This window comes from Poecile atricapillus, chromosome 11 (assembly GCF_030490865.1).
Source record: "Poecile atricapillus isolate bPoeAtr1 chromosome 11, bPoeAtr1.hap1, whole genome shotgun sequence".
Classification (NCBI taxonomy): domain Eukaryota; kingdom Metazoa; phylum Chordata; class Aves; order Passeriformes; family Paridae; genus Poecile; species Poecile atricapillus.
This window is the reverse complement of record NC_081259.1, coordinates 3,234,564-3,255,470: the sequence shown is the minus strand read 5'-3', so window position 1 is coordinate 3,255,470 and position 20,907 is coordinate 3,234,564. Positions and strand designations below refer to the sequence as shown.

Here is a 20,907-nt window from a genome sequence, read left to right as displayed (position 1 = left end):
CCAGGGCTGGTCTCTACCCCACTAATAAAGGCTGTACATGCTGCCTCTCCCCTAAATAAATTGTCCAGCTCTCATGCTCCATTAGGAACCACCCTGGGTAAAGTTTTCAAGTGTGAGCAAAGCTGCAGGTGCCAAGCCTAAATTTTAAACAGCAGTTTGATTAACTTCTTTTCTTCTTTTGAGTGGCAGAGCTGGATTAAGTTGTTCTGGTGCTCAGCTCCAGTTTCCATCCAAGTGCTGCCCTACCAGTTGTCAACTCAACTCTTTGTAAGGCCACACAGTTAATTTGACCTAGGAGCAGTCCAGGATTAAAAGTAACCCATCAAGAAAACCTGTTTAATCTGGACCAATCCCAAGTGCACAACCCCACAATTAGTTGTTCTGATACAAGATAGAGTATCAGCAACAGAAATGGACAGGGACAAATAACAGCCTACAAGGGCTGTTCACACGGGCACTGCCACCAAAAGAGGTGATGAAACTGTGTTCTCAAACCTGGTTATAAACTCAGGGTAATTCTAGTGAAGGAAACACTGTGTTTGTCTTCCAAGAAACCCAGAAGCAGCTCTGATCACAGTGCTCTGTGCGGAGTAGGACTCTTCTTAAACACTTCCACTGATACTTAGTGCAGGGAAGGGACTTTCCTTTGGTGTAGGAGAAGAAACTTTTCTTCTGCCAGAAGATACCTGATATAGGTTGGACCTGATGTCAGAGGTCTTTTCCAACCTCAGTGATTCTGTGATGCTGTGGACAACCTGCTTTAATTTTATCACTGGAAGAAGAATAACCCAGGGAGGAAGCTTTATTTCCAGTCCCTGTTCTATACTGAGAAAGTTCACTTCTGCTCCTTCCTCATAATGGATTCTGTAAAAAAGGATCATCTTAAATTATCTAGAAGCTCTTTTTTATCTTACAAGTTACAAACCTGCAAAGCTTTGTCCCTGTGGGGATAGGAAGGGATTATATGAAGCTTGTGGCAAAGAGATTAAAATGTCACTGACACCAAAACCAAAATCCCAACAACCAAAAAAACTCAGGACAGAGAAAAAAAAAAAAGAGCTGGATTGCAGGGTTACCTCGAGCCAGAAATCTGCAGTGTCGTGCACGAAGATCACCAGAGTTCCAAGCCGCACGTAATTGCCACACCAAGAGCCACTCATCAACCCGATGGCTGCCAGGTGATGAACGACGTGAGCCATAAAATCCTGGGAGGGCCAGAAGGAAAAAAAGGTAAAGCGGATCAAGCACAACAGCTCGGGGATCCAGGGATGGGTGCGGGATGCCGGGCGCAGACTGATGCTGCCCTCAAGTGGCTGCAAAAAATCCCGGTTTTTCCTTGCAAACACCTTTTCCCTGCTCACGGGAGAGGAGGTTCAAGCTACAAGAGAGCACAAGCACTTGCCTTCCGCTTGATGTCAATCCCAAGGGTAAATATGAGGGACCAGTAAAACCCGATCTCGGCCATGTAGTACCAGTACTGGGATGGCAGCAAGGTCTGTGATGAAGAGAAACACAGTTAACTCTGAGAATAGGAAAAAGTAAATGTTGAGTGAGATTATTTCTTTTTTCCTTTTCTGACTTCTGGTCCTCTGGTGAGTCTTGCTTAAAAAATTAAGCTAAATTAAATTCCCGTCCTGGGCTTCATTAAGAAGGATGTTCTGAGAGCCAAGTATTTTAACCTTTGCTCAGCCCAAACTCTCAATTCCCACAGTTCCTCCCCCACCTCTGGATTTTAACATGTTTTTTCTCCATGTTTCTGTCACAGAACAACATGCAGAATCCTTCTGCATTTAATTACAATCAACTGCGAATAAACCCCCTCTGTTTTGGTGAACAATTAACATAATAAACTGAAATGTCAGGTATTTATGCTAAAATGCTATGGATCTGCCCAGGGGAGAGCAGAGCTTGGCTGCTCCCTTGGGTCAAGACATTTCCCAGGTGTGTACCAGGAGCTGGGAATACTCAGCTGGGAGGCAGGATTATTTGTATTCCTGGTCCCTGCCTAGGACAGGAATAAGAAGGCAGTGGGATGGGGCAGAGTTATTAAAATGAGAGTGCCTTGAAGCACCACGGGGCCTGGAGCAGTGCAGGGGTTCTGCACTGAATCTGGGAACACTGATAACATCTCCAGTGAGTAACTGGTATCCCGGGGTGGGTGGAAATAACAGTGGTCTGGCTGGAGGGGGAAGTTGCAGCACAGGCAGATCCCAGGAAGTCCTGCAACAGTCAGCAGCACTTCCCAAAAAAGGCAGGAGGCTTTGGTGCCGCACCTCTTTAGGTGGTGTCTGTGTGGAGGGAAAAGGCTGCTGTGGATTACCCCTTCCAATGGGGAAATACCTGGAATGCCTGGAGGCCACTGGCCCGATGCCAAAAAGCTCACCTGAAACGGATAACCAACCCACGTCTGCCATATGTCGTAAAACCAGGGTTTCTGGGGAAGACACATCAGTCAGACACTGCTCAGCTCAGCAACAATTATCATCTTAACTCAAAATCTCTCTAAGTGGAGCAGGCTAAGAAGCTGTAATCTTGATAACTGTTCTCCACCAATTTCTAAAGGGAACTTACATCTCAGATTTATTATATTGTTCCCAGCTTTTTGGCTTCTTTTCAGGACACCTGAAACGTTCCAGTTCACAATTTCATCATCCAAAGCAGTGGGTGTGTGTTTTATTACTGCAATTACTCAAGATATGTTGCCACAGTGATTAAATTTGCTGTGTTTACCAGTCACACACACCAGTGGTTGAGGATGATAAACAGTGTTTGGGGAGAAGGGCCAGATGAGCAGAGACACGCCGGGATCTGTTCCGCTGCTCCGGGGAAGCATTAATGACACCCCAGGAGGGCTCACCGAGCTCCAAGCACCACTCTCTCTGTTATTCCCAACTTCTGACTCAGCAGCAACACCTCAATAAATAGCTGTGACCCCCAAAAATGCTGCCAAAAAGAAGGTTTATGGCGTCCTCTGAGGAAAATACGGCCATGTGATGCATTTGTAGGTGTTAACAAGGCATGTTGTAAAACCATCTGCGTGACTTCTTCAAGCTTGCATTAAAAATACTGATTACTCATAAATTCCTTTATCATAGAAGGTCAAAAGTTAACTTAAAAATTAAATCTCAGTGCATATTGCAGCCCAGATTACATACACCAAAGATCTGAACCCACAGAGCCACTGAAACCACAGTCTTTCAATGGGATTCAAGAAAATCTAGATATTTTGTTAAAAATAAGTATCAATCTCTCAAAAAAGTTAACTTACATCATAGAGAAATATAAATCCAACAATGGAGGATGTCAGATAGAATGAAAATCGCCAGCTGCAAAATTGAAATGAAAAAATAGGAACAAACCATTATATTTTATAAAGATATTGTCCTGATCGAGAATTACTGCAAATCATTGTATATCACAAACAATCTTCACATGAATGTAGCCTCACACTCAGTATTAAGGATTGCCACATATTAAGTGTATCAGAATTATTAATATTTAAATATTTAAGGTTTGATTAGTTGCTAAATTAGGAAATTCTTTTACATCATCACAATACAGATATTTTCATTGTCATGATAGCAGTAATCTTCCAGCCAGGCTTGAACTGATCAAGAAAATGACCACAGCAAGTATAATAAATCCCATAAAAATGAGTGTTTGAGAACACAAACCTTTTCCTGGGTTCATTCACTTCATCTCTCTCAACACCAGTTGCTGACAACAGAGGAGCCTTATGAACCCAGCATGTACTGGGTTAGTTTACCTCTTGCTACAAGGTCTCAATTAACTATAACCTCATCTTTGACTAGGTGTTCCAGAATTTAGCCTGATCTAAGCTTTTTGTGGATTAAATGGATATGCAGCAAGACAGATAAACCTTCCAGGTTTGCACCATCAGCCTGCAAAGTCAGCAAAGGCAAAAAGCTCTTGAGCATCTCAGTGAACTGTGCTGCTGCTTTTAGGTGTCAGAGCAGGATGCTGTGATTTGGAGGCAGCAATCAGCTCCCAGCTCTGGAGCCTGTGTGGGAGGGATTGTCCCTGGGACTGGGTGTGGCTGCAGCCTCAGCCCAAGCATTCCCACTCCCACCTCTACAGGTGATGGAAAACTTCCTTTCCACTCTTCCCCTCGGCAGGAACAAGTCTGAGCTTTCCCCTGAGCAGCTCTGCAAGACCAGTAGGAAAACACTGCAGGACTTCACCTGCAAAGAAAGATTGTGACCACAGGGACAGGCACATGGCCCCAGACCTGGTGAGAACTTGTTCTAGAACAAGAGGTAACCCAGAGGAGAGCAGCAAGCAGCTCCCAGAAAACCTAAACCCACTGAAAAGGAGAAAGCACCACAAGAACACTGTACCGATGGATTGAGAGATGTATAAAATGAGATTGTGGTCTTTGGCAAGCCTTAATGAAGTGCCAAATGGGTGAAGAGGAGGAGAACCTGTTTGGTGAAAGCAGCCCCTCCTTTCCCAGCCCCACATCCCCTGGAGGTTGATATTCCAGGAGAAAGAATGAGATGTTCAAAGACTGAGACAGTGTTACATGAGAAAAACAACAAACACAAGATGAGGACGTGGAATGTTGGAGGTGAGACAAAATAATGTCTCACACCTGAGAAAGAAGTCAGGAAAATAATTATAAAGTTGCCACTTGATACACATGTGATAAACAACTTTTTCTTCTCAACTTTAAACTGTCTCTCCTCAGATGATTCGAAAACAACACTGCAAAACAAGCAGCACTGCATGGACAGGAAAAGCACAGAGGTACATGGTGGAAATTCAGAGAGCAAATGGAAGGGGAGAGTGGAACCCACAAGTGGCTCAGAGTTAACCAAGAGATGCTGAAAAACGCAACACTGGGGCATGGGACAGACTCTACACAGGGGCTGCTTCTGCCATCATGCCTCCCATTCCAAACAAAGAGGTGTGAGTGGTCCAGTGGATATGGCAGAATTGATTCTGTGTTGATTGTAAAGTGCAAGTGGTTTTCTGGATTAGATTCAAAGCATAGAGCACCAACAAGACTGTGCTATTAGTCCCCAGCCCTACACATTATATATTGAATACACCTGGCAATAAACAGCACTTCAGATGAACTCAATCTGTGTGCAAGACTGTCAGAGCACTGCCTCATTTTGCATTTAGCCAAGCTTCTTTATGAATTTGGTGAATAAAATCTGAAGGAAAACTCGCCCAAATTCACCAGATTTTACTTAAGTGCATTTTAAACTCTCATCCCGGCCATCAGAGAGAGCACTGATCAACAGCTGTGCCAGAGGATTTTCTAATTTAACCTCAGCAATCTTTCCCCTTGAACTGAATGTAACAAAAAAGAGCTTAGTAGGGGAAGTTAAAGGCTGGTAGGTCTTACAAGGCAGTGAAGGTTTCAGGCAAAGGGCTTTCCAAACCCCAGTGTTGCTCAACTGGGAGCACTAATAGCCTAAGTATGGTTTAGATGTGGCTCATCAGATTTTCCTTGTGATTCAGAAAAAAGATCTTGGAGATTGCAGGCTTTCAAAAAGTTTCATAATGCTCATAACACTGACTACTAGAGTGGAATAGTTCTGTTCCTCATTTTTTTGCCTAGAGAATTATATTCAATTAAATTCACTGACAAAGAGCAGAGCAAGGTTCACAAAATTGCACAAGAGAAACCTGTTTGCTTCATTCTCACTCAAGCTGCCGAGCAAGTTGGAATTTCAGTCTTTAGCTGTGTGTTACTAGAGACAGGCATGCATGGCAGGAAGGTCTTTTAGCAGTAGAAGGAAATCTTATTGTCACTTGTGAAACCAAATTAACTGATCCCCAAAACAACAGCAGACATAAACCATGTCAGGAGAATTTACTCAACTCACACTTCAAAGAGACACACCTCTGTCTATCATCTGGATTTATGCCTAACAGAGGACACCACTAAATCATCATCACATTGATTAACACTGAAAATAATCTTGATAGAGTAACTATAAACTTTGAGCTCTGTGCTGTACTTTTAACCCTCATTTCTTAAACTGATCTACAGTAACAGAGGCTCAATATTATAATCAGGTGAATTTTTGCCAATGTAATTATGCTAATGAAAAGCCAAATACACAGAGCTTTTGAAAGTGCTTTACACTGGTACAGTTAATGTCAGTAGCCAAAAGGGATGAGCTGGGCCCATTTGGGGATTTGCAATTTGTATGAGATTTTTAGATCACACTTCAAGTGTTTAGGTATGAGGAAGTTCTCACACATAAGTGAAAAATCATATGCAGGAGGTTTTGAAACTTCTTACATATTCATTACTATCACTCAAAGCTGCTCACTGGCCCACTCTCAGCAGAGAGTCTGAGTTCCTGTTTCACACAGTATCCCATGATCAGGCTGTGGCACCTGTCCTTTAGTCTGGATGCCACAAGTGCTGCTCTTGAGCTGACTGGTTACACATGACAGCATCCCAAAATGACAGCCTGGGTACAAACATAAACCAGGGGAAGCATTGTTTTTCCCCCAGGATTACTGGCAGACAGGAAAATGTATTCCTATTCTCTGCATGTTTTCCTCTTACACTTTGTACCAGGAACCTAGAAATCCATTATTCCACAAAGGAAAAAACTGTAAAATGTTTTAAGGTTTTGTTTTTGGTTTTTTTTTCCAGGATAAACAGTTAACCTGAATTTTTAACCATCATTTGGAGAAATGCTACTAAATCCTTTCAACTTGGTGAATAAAACCTGAAGAAATTCAGAATTCAGAAACAAAAACCCTCATCAGGCAGACCCAGCCTTCTGGAAAGGGGGGACCTCAATCATTTTTTTCCAGAAGAGTAAAGCAATGATAACCAAAAGCATTCTTTCCTTACAAAGCTTCCTGGAATTTCCGGAGTACTGTTGGGATCTCAAGGTTTCGCCGCCTCCTGAACCATTTCTCCACCAAATGGACGGTGCAGTTGCATTTTTTGGCAAGGCCTTTGATCTCTGACTGCAACAAATGGAACAACATTAGCAGTAGATGCACTCCAACATCACTTTCATTTATTTTGTTCACAGAGAAACTTCCCGTTATTGTAAGGTCTTAATTTAAAAATATTACCAATATTAAATATGCATGGGGGTATTTTAAAGTAATGCTCAAAAGAAATCCTGGTTTTTTATTCATATAAATAAAGCAGGCACAAAATGAACAGATCCACAAACTGTTCTATTGTCTTTCTGGTCACTCCTGCGAGTTTTAGAGATGCAACTTTTACTGTTAGATGAAAGCTTAGGCTGGAGGGGGAAGTGCCATGTATGAACACACGTGGACATGGCACCTAATGTCATAAATATGAATAATTTGTTTATATATGAGACTCACAGATGAGAAGTGGCCTGCAATTAAAGTGAACTGAGCTCTGTTCTCAAATCCAAAGCAAGTCAATGAATCCTCCAGAGCAAGGTCCAGACTGCCCCCCTCCAACAGCAGAACTGGGGGTGGAGCAGGACCTAGAACTGCAGGTGGCCATTGGGGTGCCACAACCCAGGCTCTGCATCCTCTGTGCTCCCAAGGTGCCCAGCACAAGGCAGTGAGACTCCTGCATTTCAGGCTGCTCAATGCCCTACATGCAGCAGCCTTGTGCTTCCTTCCTCTCCTCCATCCCCAAGTGCAGAAGGTGTGGGATGACCTCCCCAGGGCTGCCTCAGGAGCAAGGAGAGCGTTTGGCTCATCCCTGGGGAGGTTCTTTCTTCCCAATGCAAATAGTGGGTGGCAGCAGCGCTGCCTCCACCCAGGTGAGGCCAGTCCAGGTAGTCTCCTACCCTCGGGGAAACCTCTGGAATGCGAGAAAAGGCACCTGAGCTGCCAGGGAGGGCTGGAGTTCAAACAGCTGCTGTGTCCAGCCCACCCTGCTGGCTCCGAGCTCTCCACTTGGCTTGCAGGAACAGCGACTCTGTTTCCATACAACAGAGCCCACATGCCCTCAGCTGCCAGCCAGGCTTCCCCAAGCTGGACACCTAAAGGAGGCAGCCTGAATCCTTCCCATGCTCTGAGGAGTCTAAAAATGCTGTGCTTCCTTTCAGAAATCAAATGTCCAGCTGAACTCAAGCAGAAGGAAGGAATGAAACTGAGACTGGGATACTCGCCCAGGGAGAGAAGAGCTTGTGTGTGAGCACCTGTACATCTATTTCTGATGTTATCAGGCAAAAGACACAAAGGAATAGCAGAGCTAGGGAGGAAATGCCAAGTTGCATTATCAGTAATTATCAAAATCCCTCATTACTAGAAAGTGCATATTTCTTTTCAAAACCAGTGTAGGAAAACTACCAATTGTTTGGGAACTGTAGTCAGGTAAGTGAACCTCCTGAGGCTGCACTCACAGCAAAGTACCTGCCTCCCACCCAAAATCAAGTTGCCTCATTTCTGGAGGTGACAAGCATTGGCTAGTCTTCTTTCCTTGTTCAATTTTAAAAACAAACAGCACTGTAATAGAGGGATTGCTTTTCTTTTTCACATAAGCCAGGATTAAGTATGCAGCAACATAACGGATCAAAAGGCTTCCATGCCAGCCTTCTGATGATATTGCCTGTAGTAAATACGATCCTGCTCTCCAACAACAGACATCAGCTGAAGTTTTCTCCAGGCAGAATGAGTTAAAGATGGAACACTAATCTTCACTGGAAATATTATTAACAGTCTAACCTAGAACAGCATGCCAGAAAATTCAACATCTTAAATGTATTTTCTGTTTCGGGTGCCATATATCCTTGTCAGCAGAACAGCAACAAAAACCCAAATAAATTAAGTCATCTGTCAATCAGCTGGAACTCATCCCATGATGTCATTGCTGAGAGCTGATTGAAACAGTAAGAGTGGGATTTTCCAAAAGCAAAACAAGTTTGGAAGAATGAGAATCCTTACTTGGGATGGATGTCTTGAGCACTCCCGGAAATAACTCTCTAACACAGGATTAGGCTGTGGCTTCACACGTCTTACATTCTTTATACCCAAGGCTTTTGCTAGAGGTATGGCAACATATCTGAAAAGACACAGCATGAAAAGCTTTAGAAATACAACACAGTTACAAGGCCTTGGCTGTTCTCATGCCAGGATATGAAGAAAACAAATCTGATGCAATTTAATCTGCCATAGAATGTGCCAGTGCACTGAGAAAAAGGGATCTCCCTCTAGCTAATCCCAAGAGGGAACCACAGTTTATCAGCAGCTACACAACAAAGAAGACCCAAAGAATGCAGTTTGTAACCATGAAATGCTGTTGAACTCAAGGAAACATCCTGACTTTTGTGGCCATCAGAGGAGTGTTGGAGTTGAGCGAAAGGAGACCAGATGCTCTCTCCACATGAGCTCAGGGATTGCTGCTGGGCAACTTCCTCCCAGTGGCAAAGTCACTTGGAACCTTCTTTACTGGGCCACCACCACCCAGGCTGGATCCAGCCTTTGGCACACAGCCATTCCCTGGGACTGGTGGGTTCCCTTTCCCAACCCAAATTGCTGCAGAGGGCACCAAAGGTTTTGCCCTCCTGCTTGGGCAGGGTGTTCAGAAAAGCCCCCTCCCTCCTGCTGCTATCAGCCAGTGATTCCTCATTACTCATAGCGTGGTCAGCTGTCCTCAGAGTCACTGCAGCCAGATGTGGGGCTGATTACCCTCAGCAGTCCTGTCCAACAGCACTGCAGTGAGACACTCTTGGGCAAGCCTTTGCTCAGGAGACACTGGGAATGGTTATGAACATATGATCCAAATTACTTCTGATTTCCAGCATGAATGATCTTATCTGCTTCTGGTTTAAGTCTGTCCAACTTACGACATTCCAAATTTCCTCATTCTATCCTGAAATAATTATAAAAACCTACTAATCACATTTTTTAGAGGAAAAAGAGAAGAAAATAAAGCAAAAAAAGGTAAAATAAATAAGTCAAAACACTGTAAATCTTAACGTGATTGTAGCTTTCTTCTGTGGACCCAACCTCTGCTTGTCCCCTAAGATTCCAGCTGCAGAAGCAATCCATTTTTAGGTGCCAAAGTGAAGGGAAATAAGGAGCCAGCTTTATTAGATCTGCATAAAATGTCCACATGAAACTTTGAGATCCCTTCAATCTGCTTAGCTTGGCCACAGAGAGACACCTGGGATCTATCAGCCTCACACAAATGTTCTGGTCCAGGACCAAATGAGAGGTTTGTTTGACAGGACAAATCTTTCTATCCTTCCACTGAAAGAGAAAAAGAAAACCTAAATGATTTTGAATTAATTGTATCTCTAGTGAAAGGAGATAATCAGAAATGCTGCTCTAAAAAAGCTGGAGAGAAATATTTTCCTTCTGGATTGGACCACAGCCACACATACCTAATCATGAAAATATTTCCCAATTTTTCACCTGCCATGTTATCTGTACTAGATCTTCCTAGTAAACCACCAACTAATCCTCCTTTATAAAACATAACATTGATCTACAGATATCTCATTTTCAGCATCCATGAGGATTAACATTAGCAGCAAATTGCATTTCTGTTTCTTACCTTTCACTGAAGAATCGGATGATCAGCAATACAAAAGCATATGGGATTGTGGCATACAACTGGTGAGGTTTGGGAAAGACAAGCCCATCACGGTCTACAAAATCTGCCCATGTGCAGTTGATGGGCATCCAGATATTCTCCCACCAGAACCAGCTGTTGAGTGTCTTTAGTATGTACACCATGCTGAGTAAATAAAGAGAGAATTTAATTTATTCCTCACATGTTAAAGAGAAAATGCATGAAAAAAACCATATTGAGCCTTGTTGTGTAAAGCCAGTAAAGTCAGTGTTCTCAGGGGGGAAAAAAAAAAATCACACAGGAAATTAAAACCATCTTGGTTTAGAGCAAGGAGGTGGGATTATAACCCAGCAAAAGATAAAATAATAAAGCCAAATTTTGATGTGATATAAAGCAATACAGGGCCTTTGAAATCTGCACAGGGAGGCACTTGCTGCCTCCTTTCAGTCACTCACACTGCACTGCTTAGTACCTGGGCAAATCTCCTGCAGCACTCATGTGTTATCTATCATATTAAGACTAATTAGAACTGATCTTCCTGAGGCTGAATTTATAAATTAAATATAAGTGGGAGGAAGAGTGGAAAAGAGATGAGAAAGTCCAGGGAGTGCCTCAATTCCATAGTAATGAGGACATTTCTGATGAATTACTGCTGTTTATTATGCTAATGGAAATATACCCTGAATTTGCAAACACCTGTGCACAGGAACAAGTGGGAAAAAAATTATAGTGCATAGCAAGCTTTTTCTAGGAATTGTGGGAAATAATATGATTTAACTGTGACCAAAATCTAGATCAGGAACAAATGTCTAAAATCAGTCCTGGAAGGAAAAAAATTCACTTTGACTAAAGTATTTAATTCTTTTAAAAGCCTCCTTTTAAACTTTTGTGGTCTACATTATATATTTAGAAGTTGATGTTCTCATTTATTTGTAAGGACTTTATAGTACATGTTATATATCCTATAAAAACATCCTAATATTGAAGAAAAATAGAGGTTACTATAACATTTTCCATAAGGCTGAAACACATAGTTTTTCCATGATTTCTAGGAATAGTAAATTTTAATTACTTTTTCCGTGCTAAAATTTTCTGTAAACCAGGAAAAGGTGAGGAAATAACTGATTTCATTGAAACATAGCCTTGATGAGGAAACATTTGAGTAGGGAGGATGATTTCAACCAAAACTTTATTTCATCAGAAGATTGCCCAGCGATATCTCTGTACAGGATCACGAGATAAAATCAAATCATGCCAAGGTCAGGAGCACTTCAAGCCTTTTCCTGTTCTTCCATATCTGAGCAGGATTTTAGTTGTGCCTGCAGCTGGATCAGGACACCATGCCCAGAGCATCCCACTGGCATTCTGGACCCAGACACAGCTTTAATTACCACTGGAGCCCACGTTAATTAACAGCCAAACAACCATTGCTGGTCCACACTGGGCTGTTTCCACTAAGCTTGGAGCAGGTTTGGGAAACAGTGACCTGTACCCATCAAGCAGAGCTGGTTAACAGCACTGCAGATCCATTTACTGGCCAAGCACAGTAGTCAGAATTGAACTATTAATAACCCAGCCATTTAATCTTTTTAAATGCAGGAAGGGGACAGTAAAAACCTCCTGAATGAATCGTCTGTGTATAAGCACATGCAAAAATAAAGGAAGGAGAAATCACAATTGTTCCCGCACTGAGACTTTATATGCCAAGTTTCAGCCTAGAGCAATGTTTTACTGCTGAATTATAAACTCCTGGAAGTGGGGATTTATACCAGGGCTGCTAACAGACCCTAAACAGCAGCTTGCAGGCGCCATCCTAATGAAGCAGGGCTTTGAAACGTGACATTTTGGGTCAGACAGAAAGGCTTGCAGACAATAGAAGACCAGAGGAGAGCCTTGTTACACAGTTCTGCTTCCTAATATATATATATATATATATATTAACTAGACTGTGCACTGCAAGCTATCACAAGCTCTAATAAAAGCAGGCCAGTCTGTTACAGCACAGTGGAAGGAGCGCTCACAGTTGCCTTGTGGTGAGATGGGCTGGGACTGAATGGGCACCCAAAACATTTAAACTTTAGAAAAGCCCAGTAGTGCATATTTTCTTACTGGATTCCTGGGATTTCACTAATTGATGGTTTTCTTCCACACATGGATGCCTCACCATATGATTACCTCTTAAATTAGTTAATATAGCACTATTAAACTAAGCTCATAAGTACATGCTTAATCTTAAAATATAAGGGAGTTCTGGGATTTGAGGTCTGATCCAGAGTTCACATATTTCAGGGGAAATCTTTCCTCACAAACACTAAACAGATTCACCAAAAGGTGGGTTCTCTGAAACTCTTCCTTCTGTAATCCCTGTATTTGTACCAGGACTGGCCTGGTCCATGGGGGTTGGATCATCCCTGATGAACGCTGTTGAAGTGATTCTGACAAAACCAATGATGAGATTCCAAATCTGTCTGCAGCCTATTCTTAAGTTTCATTACCCTTAAAACTGGAAGTTTTCACTGCAGCAAATCAGGCCATTCCTCAAAATATTGAAGATTTCCATCTTCATAACAGCAGCAGTTAAAGAGCTGGGCTGCTTTCCTGCCTCCCTTCAGCTCTCATCACGAGGTTCCCAGAGCACCTGGGAGGTGAGGAATTCCTTACAAACACAGACCTGAGCTGGGGCAAGGGGGCAGCCGTGGCCACCAGCCCCAGTGCTGGGATCAGTGCTGAAGATACTGGATTTCAGGATGGTTTTCACTTGCACAAACTCACAAGTTTTCCCCCCTGCAAATGCCACTTCCAGAGAACGGGCAGCAGATGCAAAGGTCAAGTTTGGCCTGATTTGGGACCAGCTCTAACTAAAAACTTGAAATCCTACCCAGACTAAACCTCCTATGGCTGAGTGCTGAGCTCAGAGCTTCTCCTCACAGCCTGTGGCAGCACCAAGAAAGCAGGAGTGAGAAATGCAACAGTGAGTGACTCATTCTGGCCAGCCTAGGGTGAAAAACCTCTGCCTCTTCCCAGGTCCCTGTCCATAGACCAGCACTTCCAGGAGCATTTGTATTGAAAAAACTGGAATTGTTGCTCTGGAAGGGGCTACAAGTCAGTCAAAAATAAAGCTATTTTAAAACACATTCTTATTATAAAGAAATCAAATCACCTCCGTGCTACGGAAGGATCACCTCTGTAGTTTAATCTAATTTTAATGGGCTAGTGCAAAACAGGAAAATCAGGAATGATTACTTCAGGAACTGCATCCTTTATAATTAAAGGAAAGCCCACACAGTTGGGAAGTACCAATGTGAAGTTTCTTTCAATGCTCTGTTTCTTGGATCCTGGATATATTCAATGAAGAAAGCCCTCATATTTTTAATGTTATTAAGCAAAGAAAATAAAAAAGGGCAAATTTGGGTTTGAGAAAAGATATGTGGCTGCATTTTGCAAAACAAATTCAGGAGATGCTTTGAAGTAGAATTTCTGGCTGCTGCAGTCTGAGGAATTAATAAAAAGAAACTGAGCCAAATACTTTGATTGTATTCTCTGCACAAAAGCTCTCGCTTGCTTGCAAAAACTGCATTTCAAAAGCCAGAAGTAAGAGAAGGCAATATCCAGGTTTGCAGGATGTATTAGGAGGATTTCCTATCCTTATTTATTGAATAAATTACAAAACCCAATGGATCAACAACACAAACATGCAAGTGAATGTAACCTTGATTCTCCTAAGCATCCCCTTAGGCTCCTCAGTGAGGCTCCAGAGGTGTAACAGGGAAAGACTGAAATCAGCAAAAAGCAAGAAGAATTTAATTCTCCTATTCCCCTCATAATTTGGCAGAACTGGTAAAGTTGGTGCAGTGACTGTTGGGAAAAATCAAGCCTCAGATATCAAAACAGGTAGCAAAGGTGTTGCAGGTTGTTCATCCTCAACATGAAATACAAGTGCTTTAAAAGAGCAAATAAAGATCAGATCCACCATATCACAGGCTTTGGTTTAGCTGAAGACTCAGCAATATTTCCAGGAGTTAACACACAAGTTCCAGCTGCAGATTTGTGTTCTATTACAAACAGACTTTTTTTTTTTTTTTTTTTGACATTGTGTGAAGAATCCCAACTGCATCTACCACCATGAAACAGCTGAACAGAGATGGGTCCTGCACATGGAGCTGAGGTTTGTGGAGGAAGGGACTGAAGAAAGGATGTTGGATTGATGCTGCCACCTCTTTGTATCCTGTATGATCTTGTTTGTGCAAGTGGGAAAATCTGATTCCAGCTGAATTCTCCACAACCTGAGGCAGGGGTGACTGACACCTCTCCCAGCCCACACACAGCAGCAGTGGCAGCACAGAATAAAGGAGCTGCTGGACTCAGTTTCTTACAATGAAATCCCAAAATACTGAATTCAAACAGCTGAATTAAGACTCCTGTGAGACCTTTAACTTCACATTTACTCCCTGTCTTGTACAAATCTCAACTGTAAACACTTTAAGTGCCTCATTACAGAGCAATTACTGCATTTTACTTCTTTTACTGTTATTTCACATTACCTTGTAACTTGGGCACTATATTGAGCAGGCAAAAATAGCACTTTGAATAAATCTCAATTAAGGTGGCAAGTGAGTTTTTATTTTTCCTGCTCTCTGTGAGGGAAAAAAAACCCCACAAAAAAAGTGAACCAGACTTCTTTGAAATAATTCATTTTCTGGGTACAAGTCACCATGCTCTCTCTCTACTTAAAGGTAAATAATTTTTGAGCAGCTAAAATGGTTTTAGGTGATGGCAGGCTGCTGAGCAAAGTAAAATTCAGTTCTCTCACTGTATAGTTACAGTGCAAACTATGTCTACTTTTAAGCTTTAAAAATCTATAACATGAACAGAGTGGAATAAAGAGCTATGAAATAATTCAAGTGACTGCAATAATTTTGAGATCAGAAGTAGTTGCTGGGAAAAAAAAACTAACCCTATCCAAGCTAGACATTCTTAATAAATGAATAATCCACAAAAAGTTTGAACAAACCTAAAGGAACAACACTTGTTGCTTTGAGAACTTAGTAATACCTATCAGAATGTAAAGAAAAATCTTTTAAATGATGAGACTTTTCTTCAAGTTTTTACTATTGGGGAAAGATGCAAAAAGGATTGTTTTTTGCAGCTTACCAAAGCTTTATTTGAAATATAATCTTGAAGTCTAACCTAAAATGCTGAGCTACATAATGGAGATTTTACCAGAGGTGTGTCACTTATTTAAGGTGAGGGTTAAGGGCAGAGAAGAATTGAGCAGCACAGGGTACCCAGAGGTCAGGACAAGCAGTGAGAGCACAGAGGTACCACAGAACATGTGGAGGCAGCAGAATAATGAGAATCAGAGAAGACACCTGAGGGTGGAGAGGCTCTTGGCTTTTCCACCTCCAGTGAATGACTCAAGGTTTTAAATTAGCCCTTGGAAGGCAAGGAAGGGACAGGACTGGAGCATCTGCACTCTGTTTGCAGCTTCCCAAAACAGAATCTTCAGCCCTGGTGTGAGCCAGGAGCTCACCTATTGATGATCTCCACACCACCCTGAGCCAGCAGCTGAACCAAGTCTGCTGTGCATCCCCTGTTCCAGCTCTCTCCTGGTTATCCTTCCTGTGCAGTTCAACCTGACATTCCCCATCCACAAAGACAGCTGAAGGAGGAGCCAGAACGGAACAGGTCTTTCATTATTTCAGCCACTTTGACATCCTTTTCATGTCCTAACAAATGCAAGGGAAATTTTCAGCTAAAGCACAGCTTCTTCATCAGTGGTGGGACCCAGCTGAAGGGCTGAGCTAGGAAGGTAGTGAAAAACAGAGATACATTGCAACAATATGATTGAGGTGCTTCCATCTGAATGTTGTGGCATTATTATGAAATAATCTTTACTGGCAGCTTGTTTAGGTGTGTTATTTATAGCACAAGTTTCTTCAGAGCTTCAAAAGATGAGTCTTATAAAAAAAACAAATCTCTGTTAAACTGAATTTCTTAACGGACTTTTTTCTTAGCATTTTACATTAAAATAAAATTAGAAGTAGCTTTTTCAAGCTACTCAAATTTAAGATTTTTTTTTCTCTTATATAATCACTTCTCTATCATTAGTTCCCATTTATTCCTGTTAAGTAAATTTCCTCCCTTCCAGTTCAGAAAGAAGTGCTCTTACAAGCACTTAACAGGATAATGGTACAAGTAGAAAGGCAAAGCTATGACTGTAACCTGTATTGTCTTTTTTCCTTCAATAGAAAGCAGTTCTCATCGGTTGGAATACTTAGTGGCAAAATATAAGATCTCATTAATGTCATTCCATTCTTTATCTGAAGACTACTCAAGAGCTACTCTACTCTTCCCTTATGAAACCATGTGAGAGACTAGCACATGTTGACAATTCAGAACAGAGGCTGATGTAAGGAGAGGGGGAAAAACCCAACAAAATGTACCAGGGCAGGAAAAAAAGGCAGGAAAAGGAACTCTTACCTTTCTGATGTTGCAGTCAAAGAGACCAGAAGCACATTAGCAGGGACGAGGCATCACACTCACTACTCTGACCGAGGTAAACACGCCCTATCTCCAGAACCCTTTCAAATTCTTCTGAGACCCACCCAGCAAAGCTGCACTTCAAGATTTCTGACTGAAGGCAATCCTGATGTCATCCACATCACTCCGTGCAACTCGGCAGCAGTAATGCCAGTGCCTTCCCTGCTCGTTTCAACACAGCAAATGAAGAAATGTTTGAAGTCACGTGGGTTTCATTGCACGATGAGAATTTGTCTCACCGTATATTGCTCCACACACACACGGGAGGATGCTGAGCCTGCTGAGGGTGCAGAAAATGGAGCACCAAAAACATCACTTCACTCTGACAGGTTTTAGATGAAGTGGGGGGCTTTGAATAAAGTTAGAGAAAGGTTTCTACTCCTATTGACCATTCTCAGCAGTACTTCCTGTTCTGCTTACATTCAGTAAAACTGAATGTTTTACAAGTCCTCCAGTTCCTCAGAAGATCCAAAATGGAATTTCTGAAATTCCTAAAGCAGAAGAAAGCACACATGGAGCATGTGTTTGGGTAGAGATACCACAGAAACATGTCAGTTTTACTTAACCTATCTGATTGTTTAATTTCTTTTCTCATTCCATGACTAAGAAATCAAGCTGAAACTCATTCCTCAGCAGCTCTCCCCAGTTTCAAATAACAAATAACAGCTCTCAGAAATGTTGGCATTACTTTCCATTCTGGTGGACACATTAGTGTTGTTTCAAAGAGAGAAGAGAACCTCACAGAGGAGCCAGGAGCAGAGAACCTTTTATTAGCCTTTTCTTCCTGCTTGCAGTCAGCAAACAGCAACCCAGGAAATGGGACCAGACTTGTCAGAGTTGAGCCAAAGCTCCATCTCAGCCAGCACTCTGTCAGAAGGAAGCTGGGAGCAGATGGCTGTGCAAGAGCACGAGAATGGAAGAAACACAAAATAGTAACTGATAAGGCCCCCAGCCATCAGTACTTTGGGGCTCCAAGACTCCTTAAACCACATGGGAATAACACTGGAGCGGTTCCCTCCTGCAGGCCTTCCCTCCCACAACTCCTTTTGAGCATATTGAAACTTCCATCTGAAACTTTAAGTCTGGCAAGAAAGATGTAACCCAGGCAATATGGAACCTCTTAATTTATTTCCCCTCATGAGAAAAGCATGGGTTTCTTCATACAGCATTTCTTTAATTTTAGGTATTCTATCTTGCGGCTATAGCAAATCTTTGGTCCTGCCATAAAACCGGGAGCGCTATTCAATAACCTGATGCACCAGAGAAACATTAAACATGAAAGGGTATTTCAGAAAAGATCATGGCTTGGCTGCTGCTTTAAATGATCTCCAAACTTTCCCACATCTGAATGAGCCACTGCTGTGAACCAAGCAGAAGATTTAGGAACCCTGTGCCAATTAGGAAAGCCTAGAGCAAGCTGATTCATACATCACTTGGCCAATACTGGGCCAGGAATGGAAGAGGTAATTGGCAGCAACATCTCTCTTATGCCTAAAACCACAATTTCTTCACTGTTATGGTAAATTGCAAAAAAAAAAAAGTTTGTTTGACTGGAGCAAATGTGGGACTGCTGCAAAAAAGAAAAATGGGACACATGTTTTTATATCCTTTTTGAGCTGCATTTGTTAGGCTGGCACCACCTACATAGGATACTATTACAAGATTAAAGATATTCCATGGTAAATAACAAGCTAACCATACCCCCTTGATCTAAGTGCCCACTGACATTACAATTATATCTGCACCTCTGTAGTGCTTATCCTTCAGGGGTCTTAAATTTGAATGCTGCAAAAAAATAAAATGAAACAAAAAAAAACCCCCTTAGTCTGCACATCTCACTGAGAAAATAAAAAATTAAAAGTTTAAGTGCTACTATGACTTACTTGCAGCATAATATCTACTCATGCACTGGACAATTAAATATAACTAAATACAATAATATAACTAAATATAACTAGATAATGGAGACATGTATTTGACTCGATTATTTTACGCATCACCAGGAATTATTTATAAATTCTAAGCAAAAAAAGTATTACAACAAAGCAAGAAAAATTCACTTCTTTCAGAAAGTGTCACAAAATGTCCCTCTTTCTTTTCCAGGCAGCTGAATTCATATAATAAATTACAGTGAATCCACACAGTGGGTGTGAGCTTTCAGCTGAGGTTCCAAGCAGTTACATAAGAGAGTTTATAGTATTAATAAACTTTCTCACTAGAGAAAACGCTCCTGGCAAATCTTTGAGACTGTATTAAATCTTAAACTTCTAGAATCAGCTGTTGTGTGTGGTGGCACCTGTAGAGGAAGAAGAAAAAAAACAAAACACCCAAACCATCCCAAAAACCCCTAAGGGTTTCTTTTGTTTCCCTTCATATTAAAAAAAAAAAAACAAAACAAAACAAAACCAAAAACAAATTCCTGGAATTAATCTGGAGAGCCAAAAATAAATGATCTAAATATACTGTCTGTTAGTACCTAACCATTTTTGTTAACTGATTATCTCAACGGCAGAGTGTTAATCAAATCTCAATCATATGTATACATGGAGGAAAAGCAGAAATCAATTTGATCTAATAATCATTTGCACTCTGAATTCTCTCTTCATCACCAGTGAAACCCATCTCCTTGCCACCAGGAATTCCTTCAAGTTTGAAGTCAAAAACCTTGACATTCCTGTACTTTCTGCTCCTCAAGAATCAACAAAAACCTGAAAATGAATCATTGTGTCAGGTATCACAATATCATAACCCAAATCCTTACAATCTGTAGTTTAAAAGCTAAGATCCTTTTCACAGGAATTCACACCTTCTCCTAATATGCCAGCCTTCTCTTACATAAAAGGAATGAAAAAGTCTCAAAAATCTCTCAAAAAGCTTTTTCCTCAAGACATTTCTTCCTAGTATGATTCATAATCCAGATCCTTATAGGGAGAGGTTCACTAAGGAGAGGCTCATTACTAATTAATTAGTAATGCCATCTGTCATAATTGAGACTAGATACCTGACTTTGAACACAGCAACCATTAAGGCAAAAAAATATTTATCATCCACAAATGTCATTGCAGGATTAAATGAGGAAAATTTGAACACACAGGTTGAAACCTTCAAATCACTTGAATCTTTTGAAATTATTGTTTCAGAACTTGATTCCTATGAATTTTAGCCAGAAAGAAAATTCATTACTTTGAGAATCTGGGCTTTAATAAGAAGATGAAAGATAACTTGGATGAAGAGAGGATGTCAGGAGCAATATTGGGAGGATAAAGTCCTTGAAGGGAAGGAACACACTCTACTGCTGATCCACTCTGCCACAGGCTTTGGATATGCCTTAGGAAAAAAGGCTCCAGGAAAAGACATTACCTGGGGACTGCCTTCCAAGCAATTTCCCTCACACTCTCAGCCACCAAGGCCAGGAACACCACAATTATGCTCTCCCTTTCAAGTTACAAACCCTTGGCTGTGTTCCATGCTGAACACACCATGTATCAATAAGCCTCCCGGACAGGAGTTAACAATCCTCTCATGTCCAGGGGCACAGAGATGTCATTTGCTAAGAGTTCATCTGCTCACAGTTTGGTTGTGACACATTCTTTATGCAAAATCCTAATTATCTTTAAATTATCTTTGGTGAGAAGGCTTTTTTCCCTTTCCCTTGGCTTAGCATCAACTTGTCCATACTTGTCAAAAGCCTTTTTCTGTTAAGGAAAAGTCAAATATAACTGCTTATCTATATAAGGAACTTCCACAAAGTTTGTTCCAATACATTTGCAAAGGCAAAATTCATGTTTTCCTCTCCACCTACAGCACTGCAAATTCATCCAAGCAACACTCCTGTGTGCTGCCACTGTCTGAAA

At 41.5% G+C, this 20,907-nt stretch overlaps 1 protein-coding gene across 1 annotated transcript in view; it reads right to left on the bottom strand.

The window, feature by feature from the left end:
- Positions 1-20,907, bottom strand: part of CERS3 (ceramide synthase 3) — a 43,235-nt gene that overhangs the window by 18,009 nt on the left and 4,319 nt on the right. The window contains exons 2-8 of the mRNA XM_058847119.1: positions 10,496-10,678; positions 8,881-8,998; positions 6,848-6,966; positions 3,269-3,326; positions 2,384-2,434; positions 1,403-1,495; positions 1,077-1,205 (exon numbers count right to left, since the gene is read on the bottom strand). Of these exons, the coding sequence (XP_058703102.1) occupies positions 1,077-1,205; positions 1,403-1,495; positions 2,384-2,434; positions 3,269-3,326; positions 6,848-6,966; positions 8,881-8,998; positions 10,496-10,677 (750 nt within the window). The 5' untranslated portion in view covers position 10,678. The remainder of the gene's footprint in view (positions 1-1,076; positions 1,206-1,402; positions 1,496-2,383; positions 2,435-3,268; positions 3,327-6,847; positions 6,967-8,880; positions 8,999-10,495; positions 10,679-20,907) is intronic.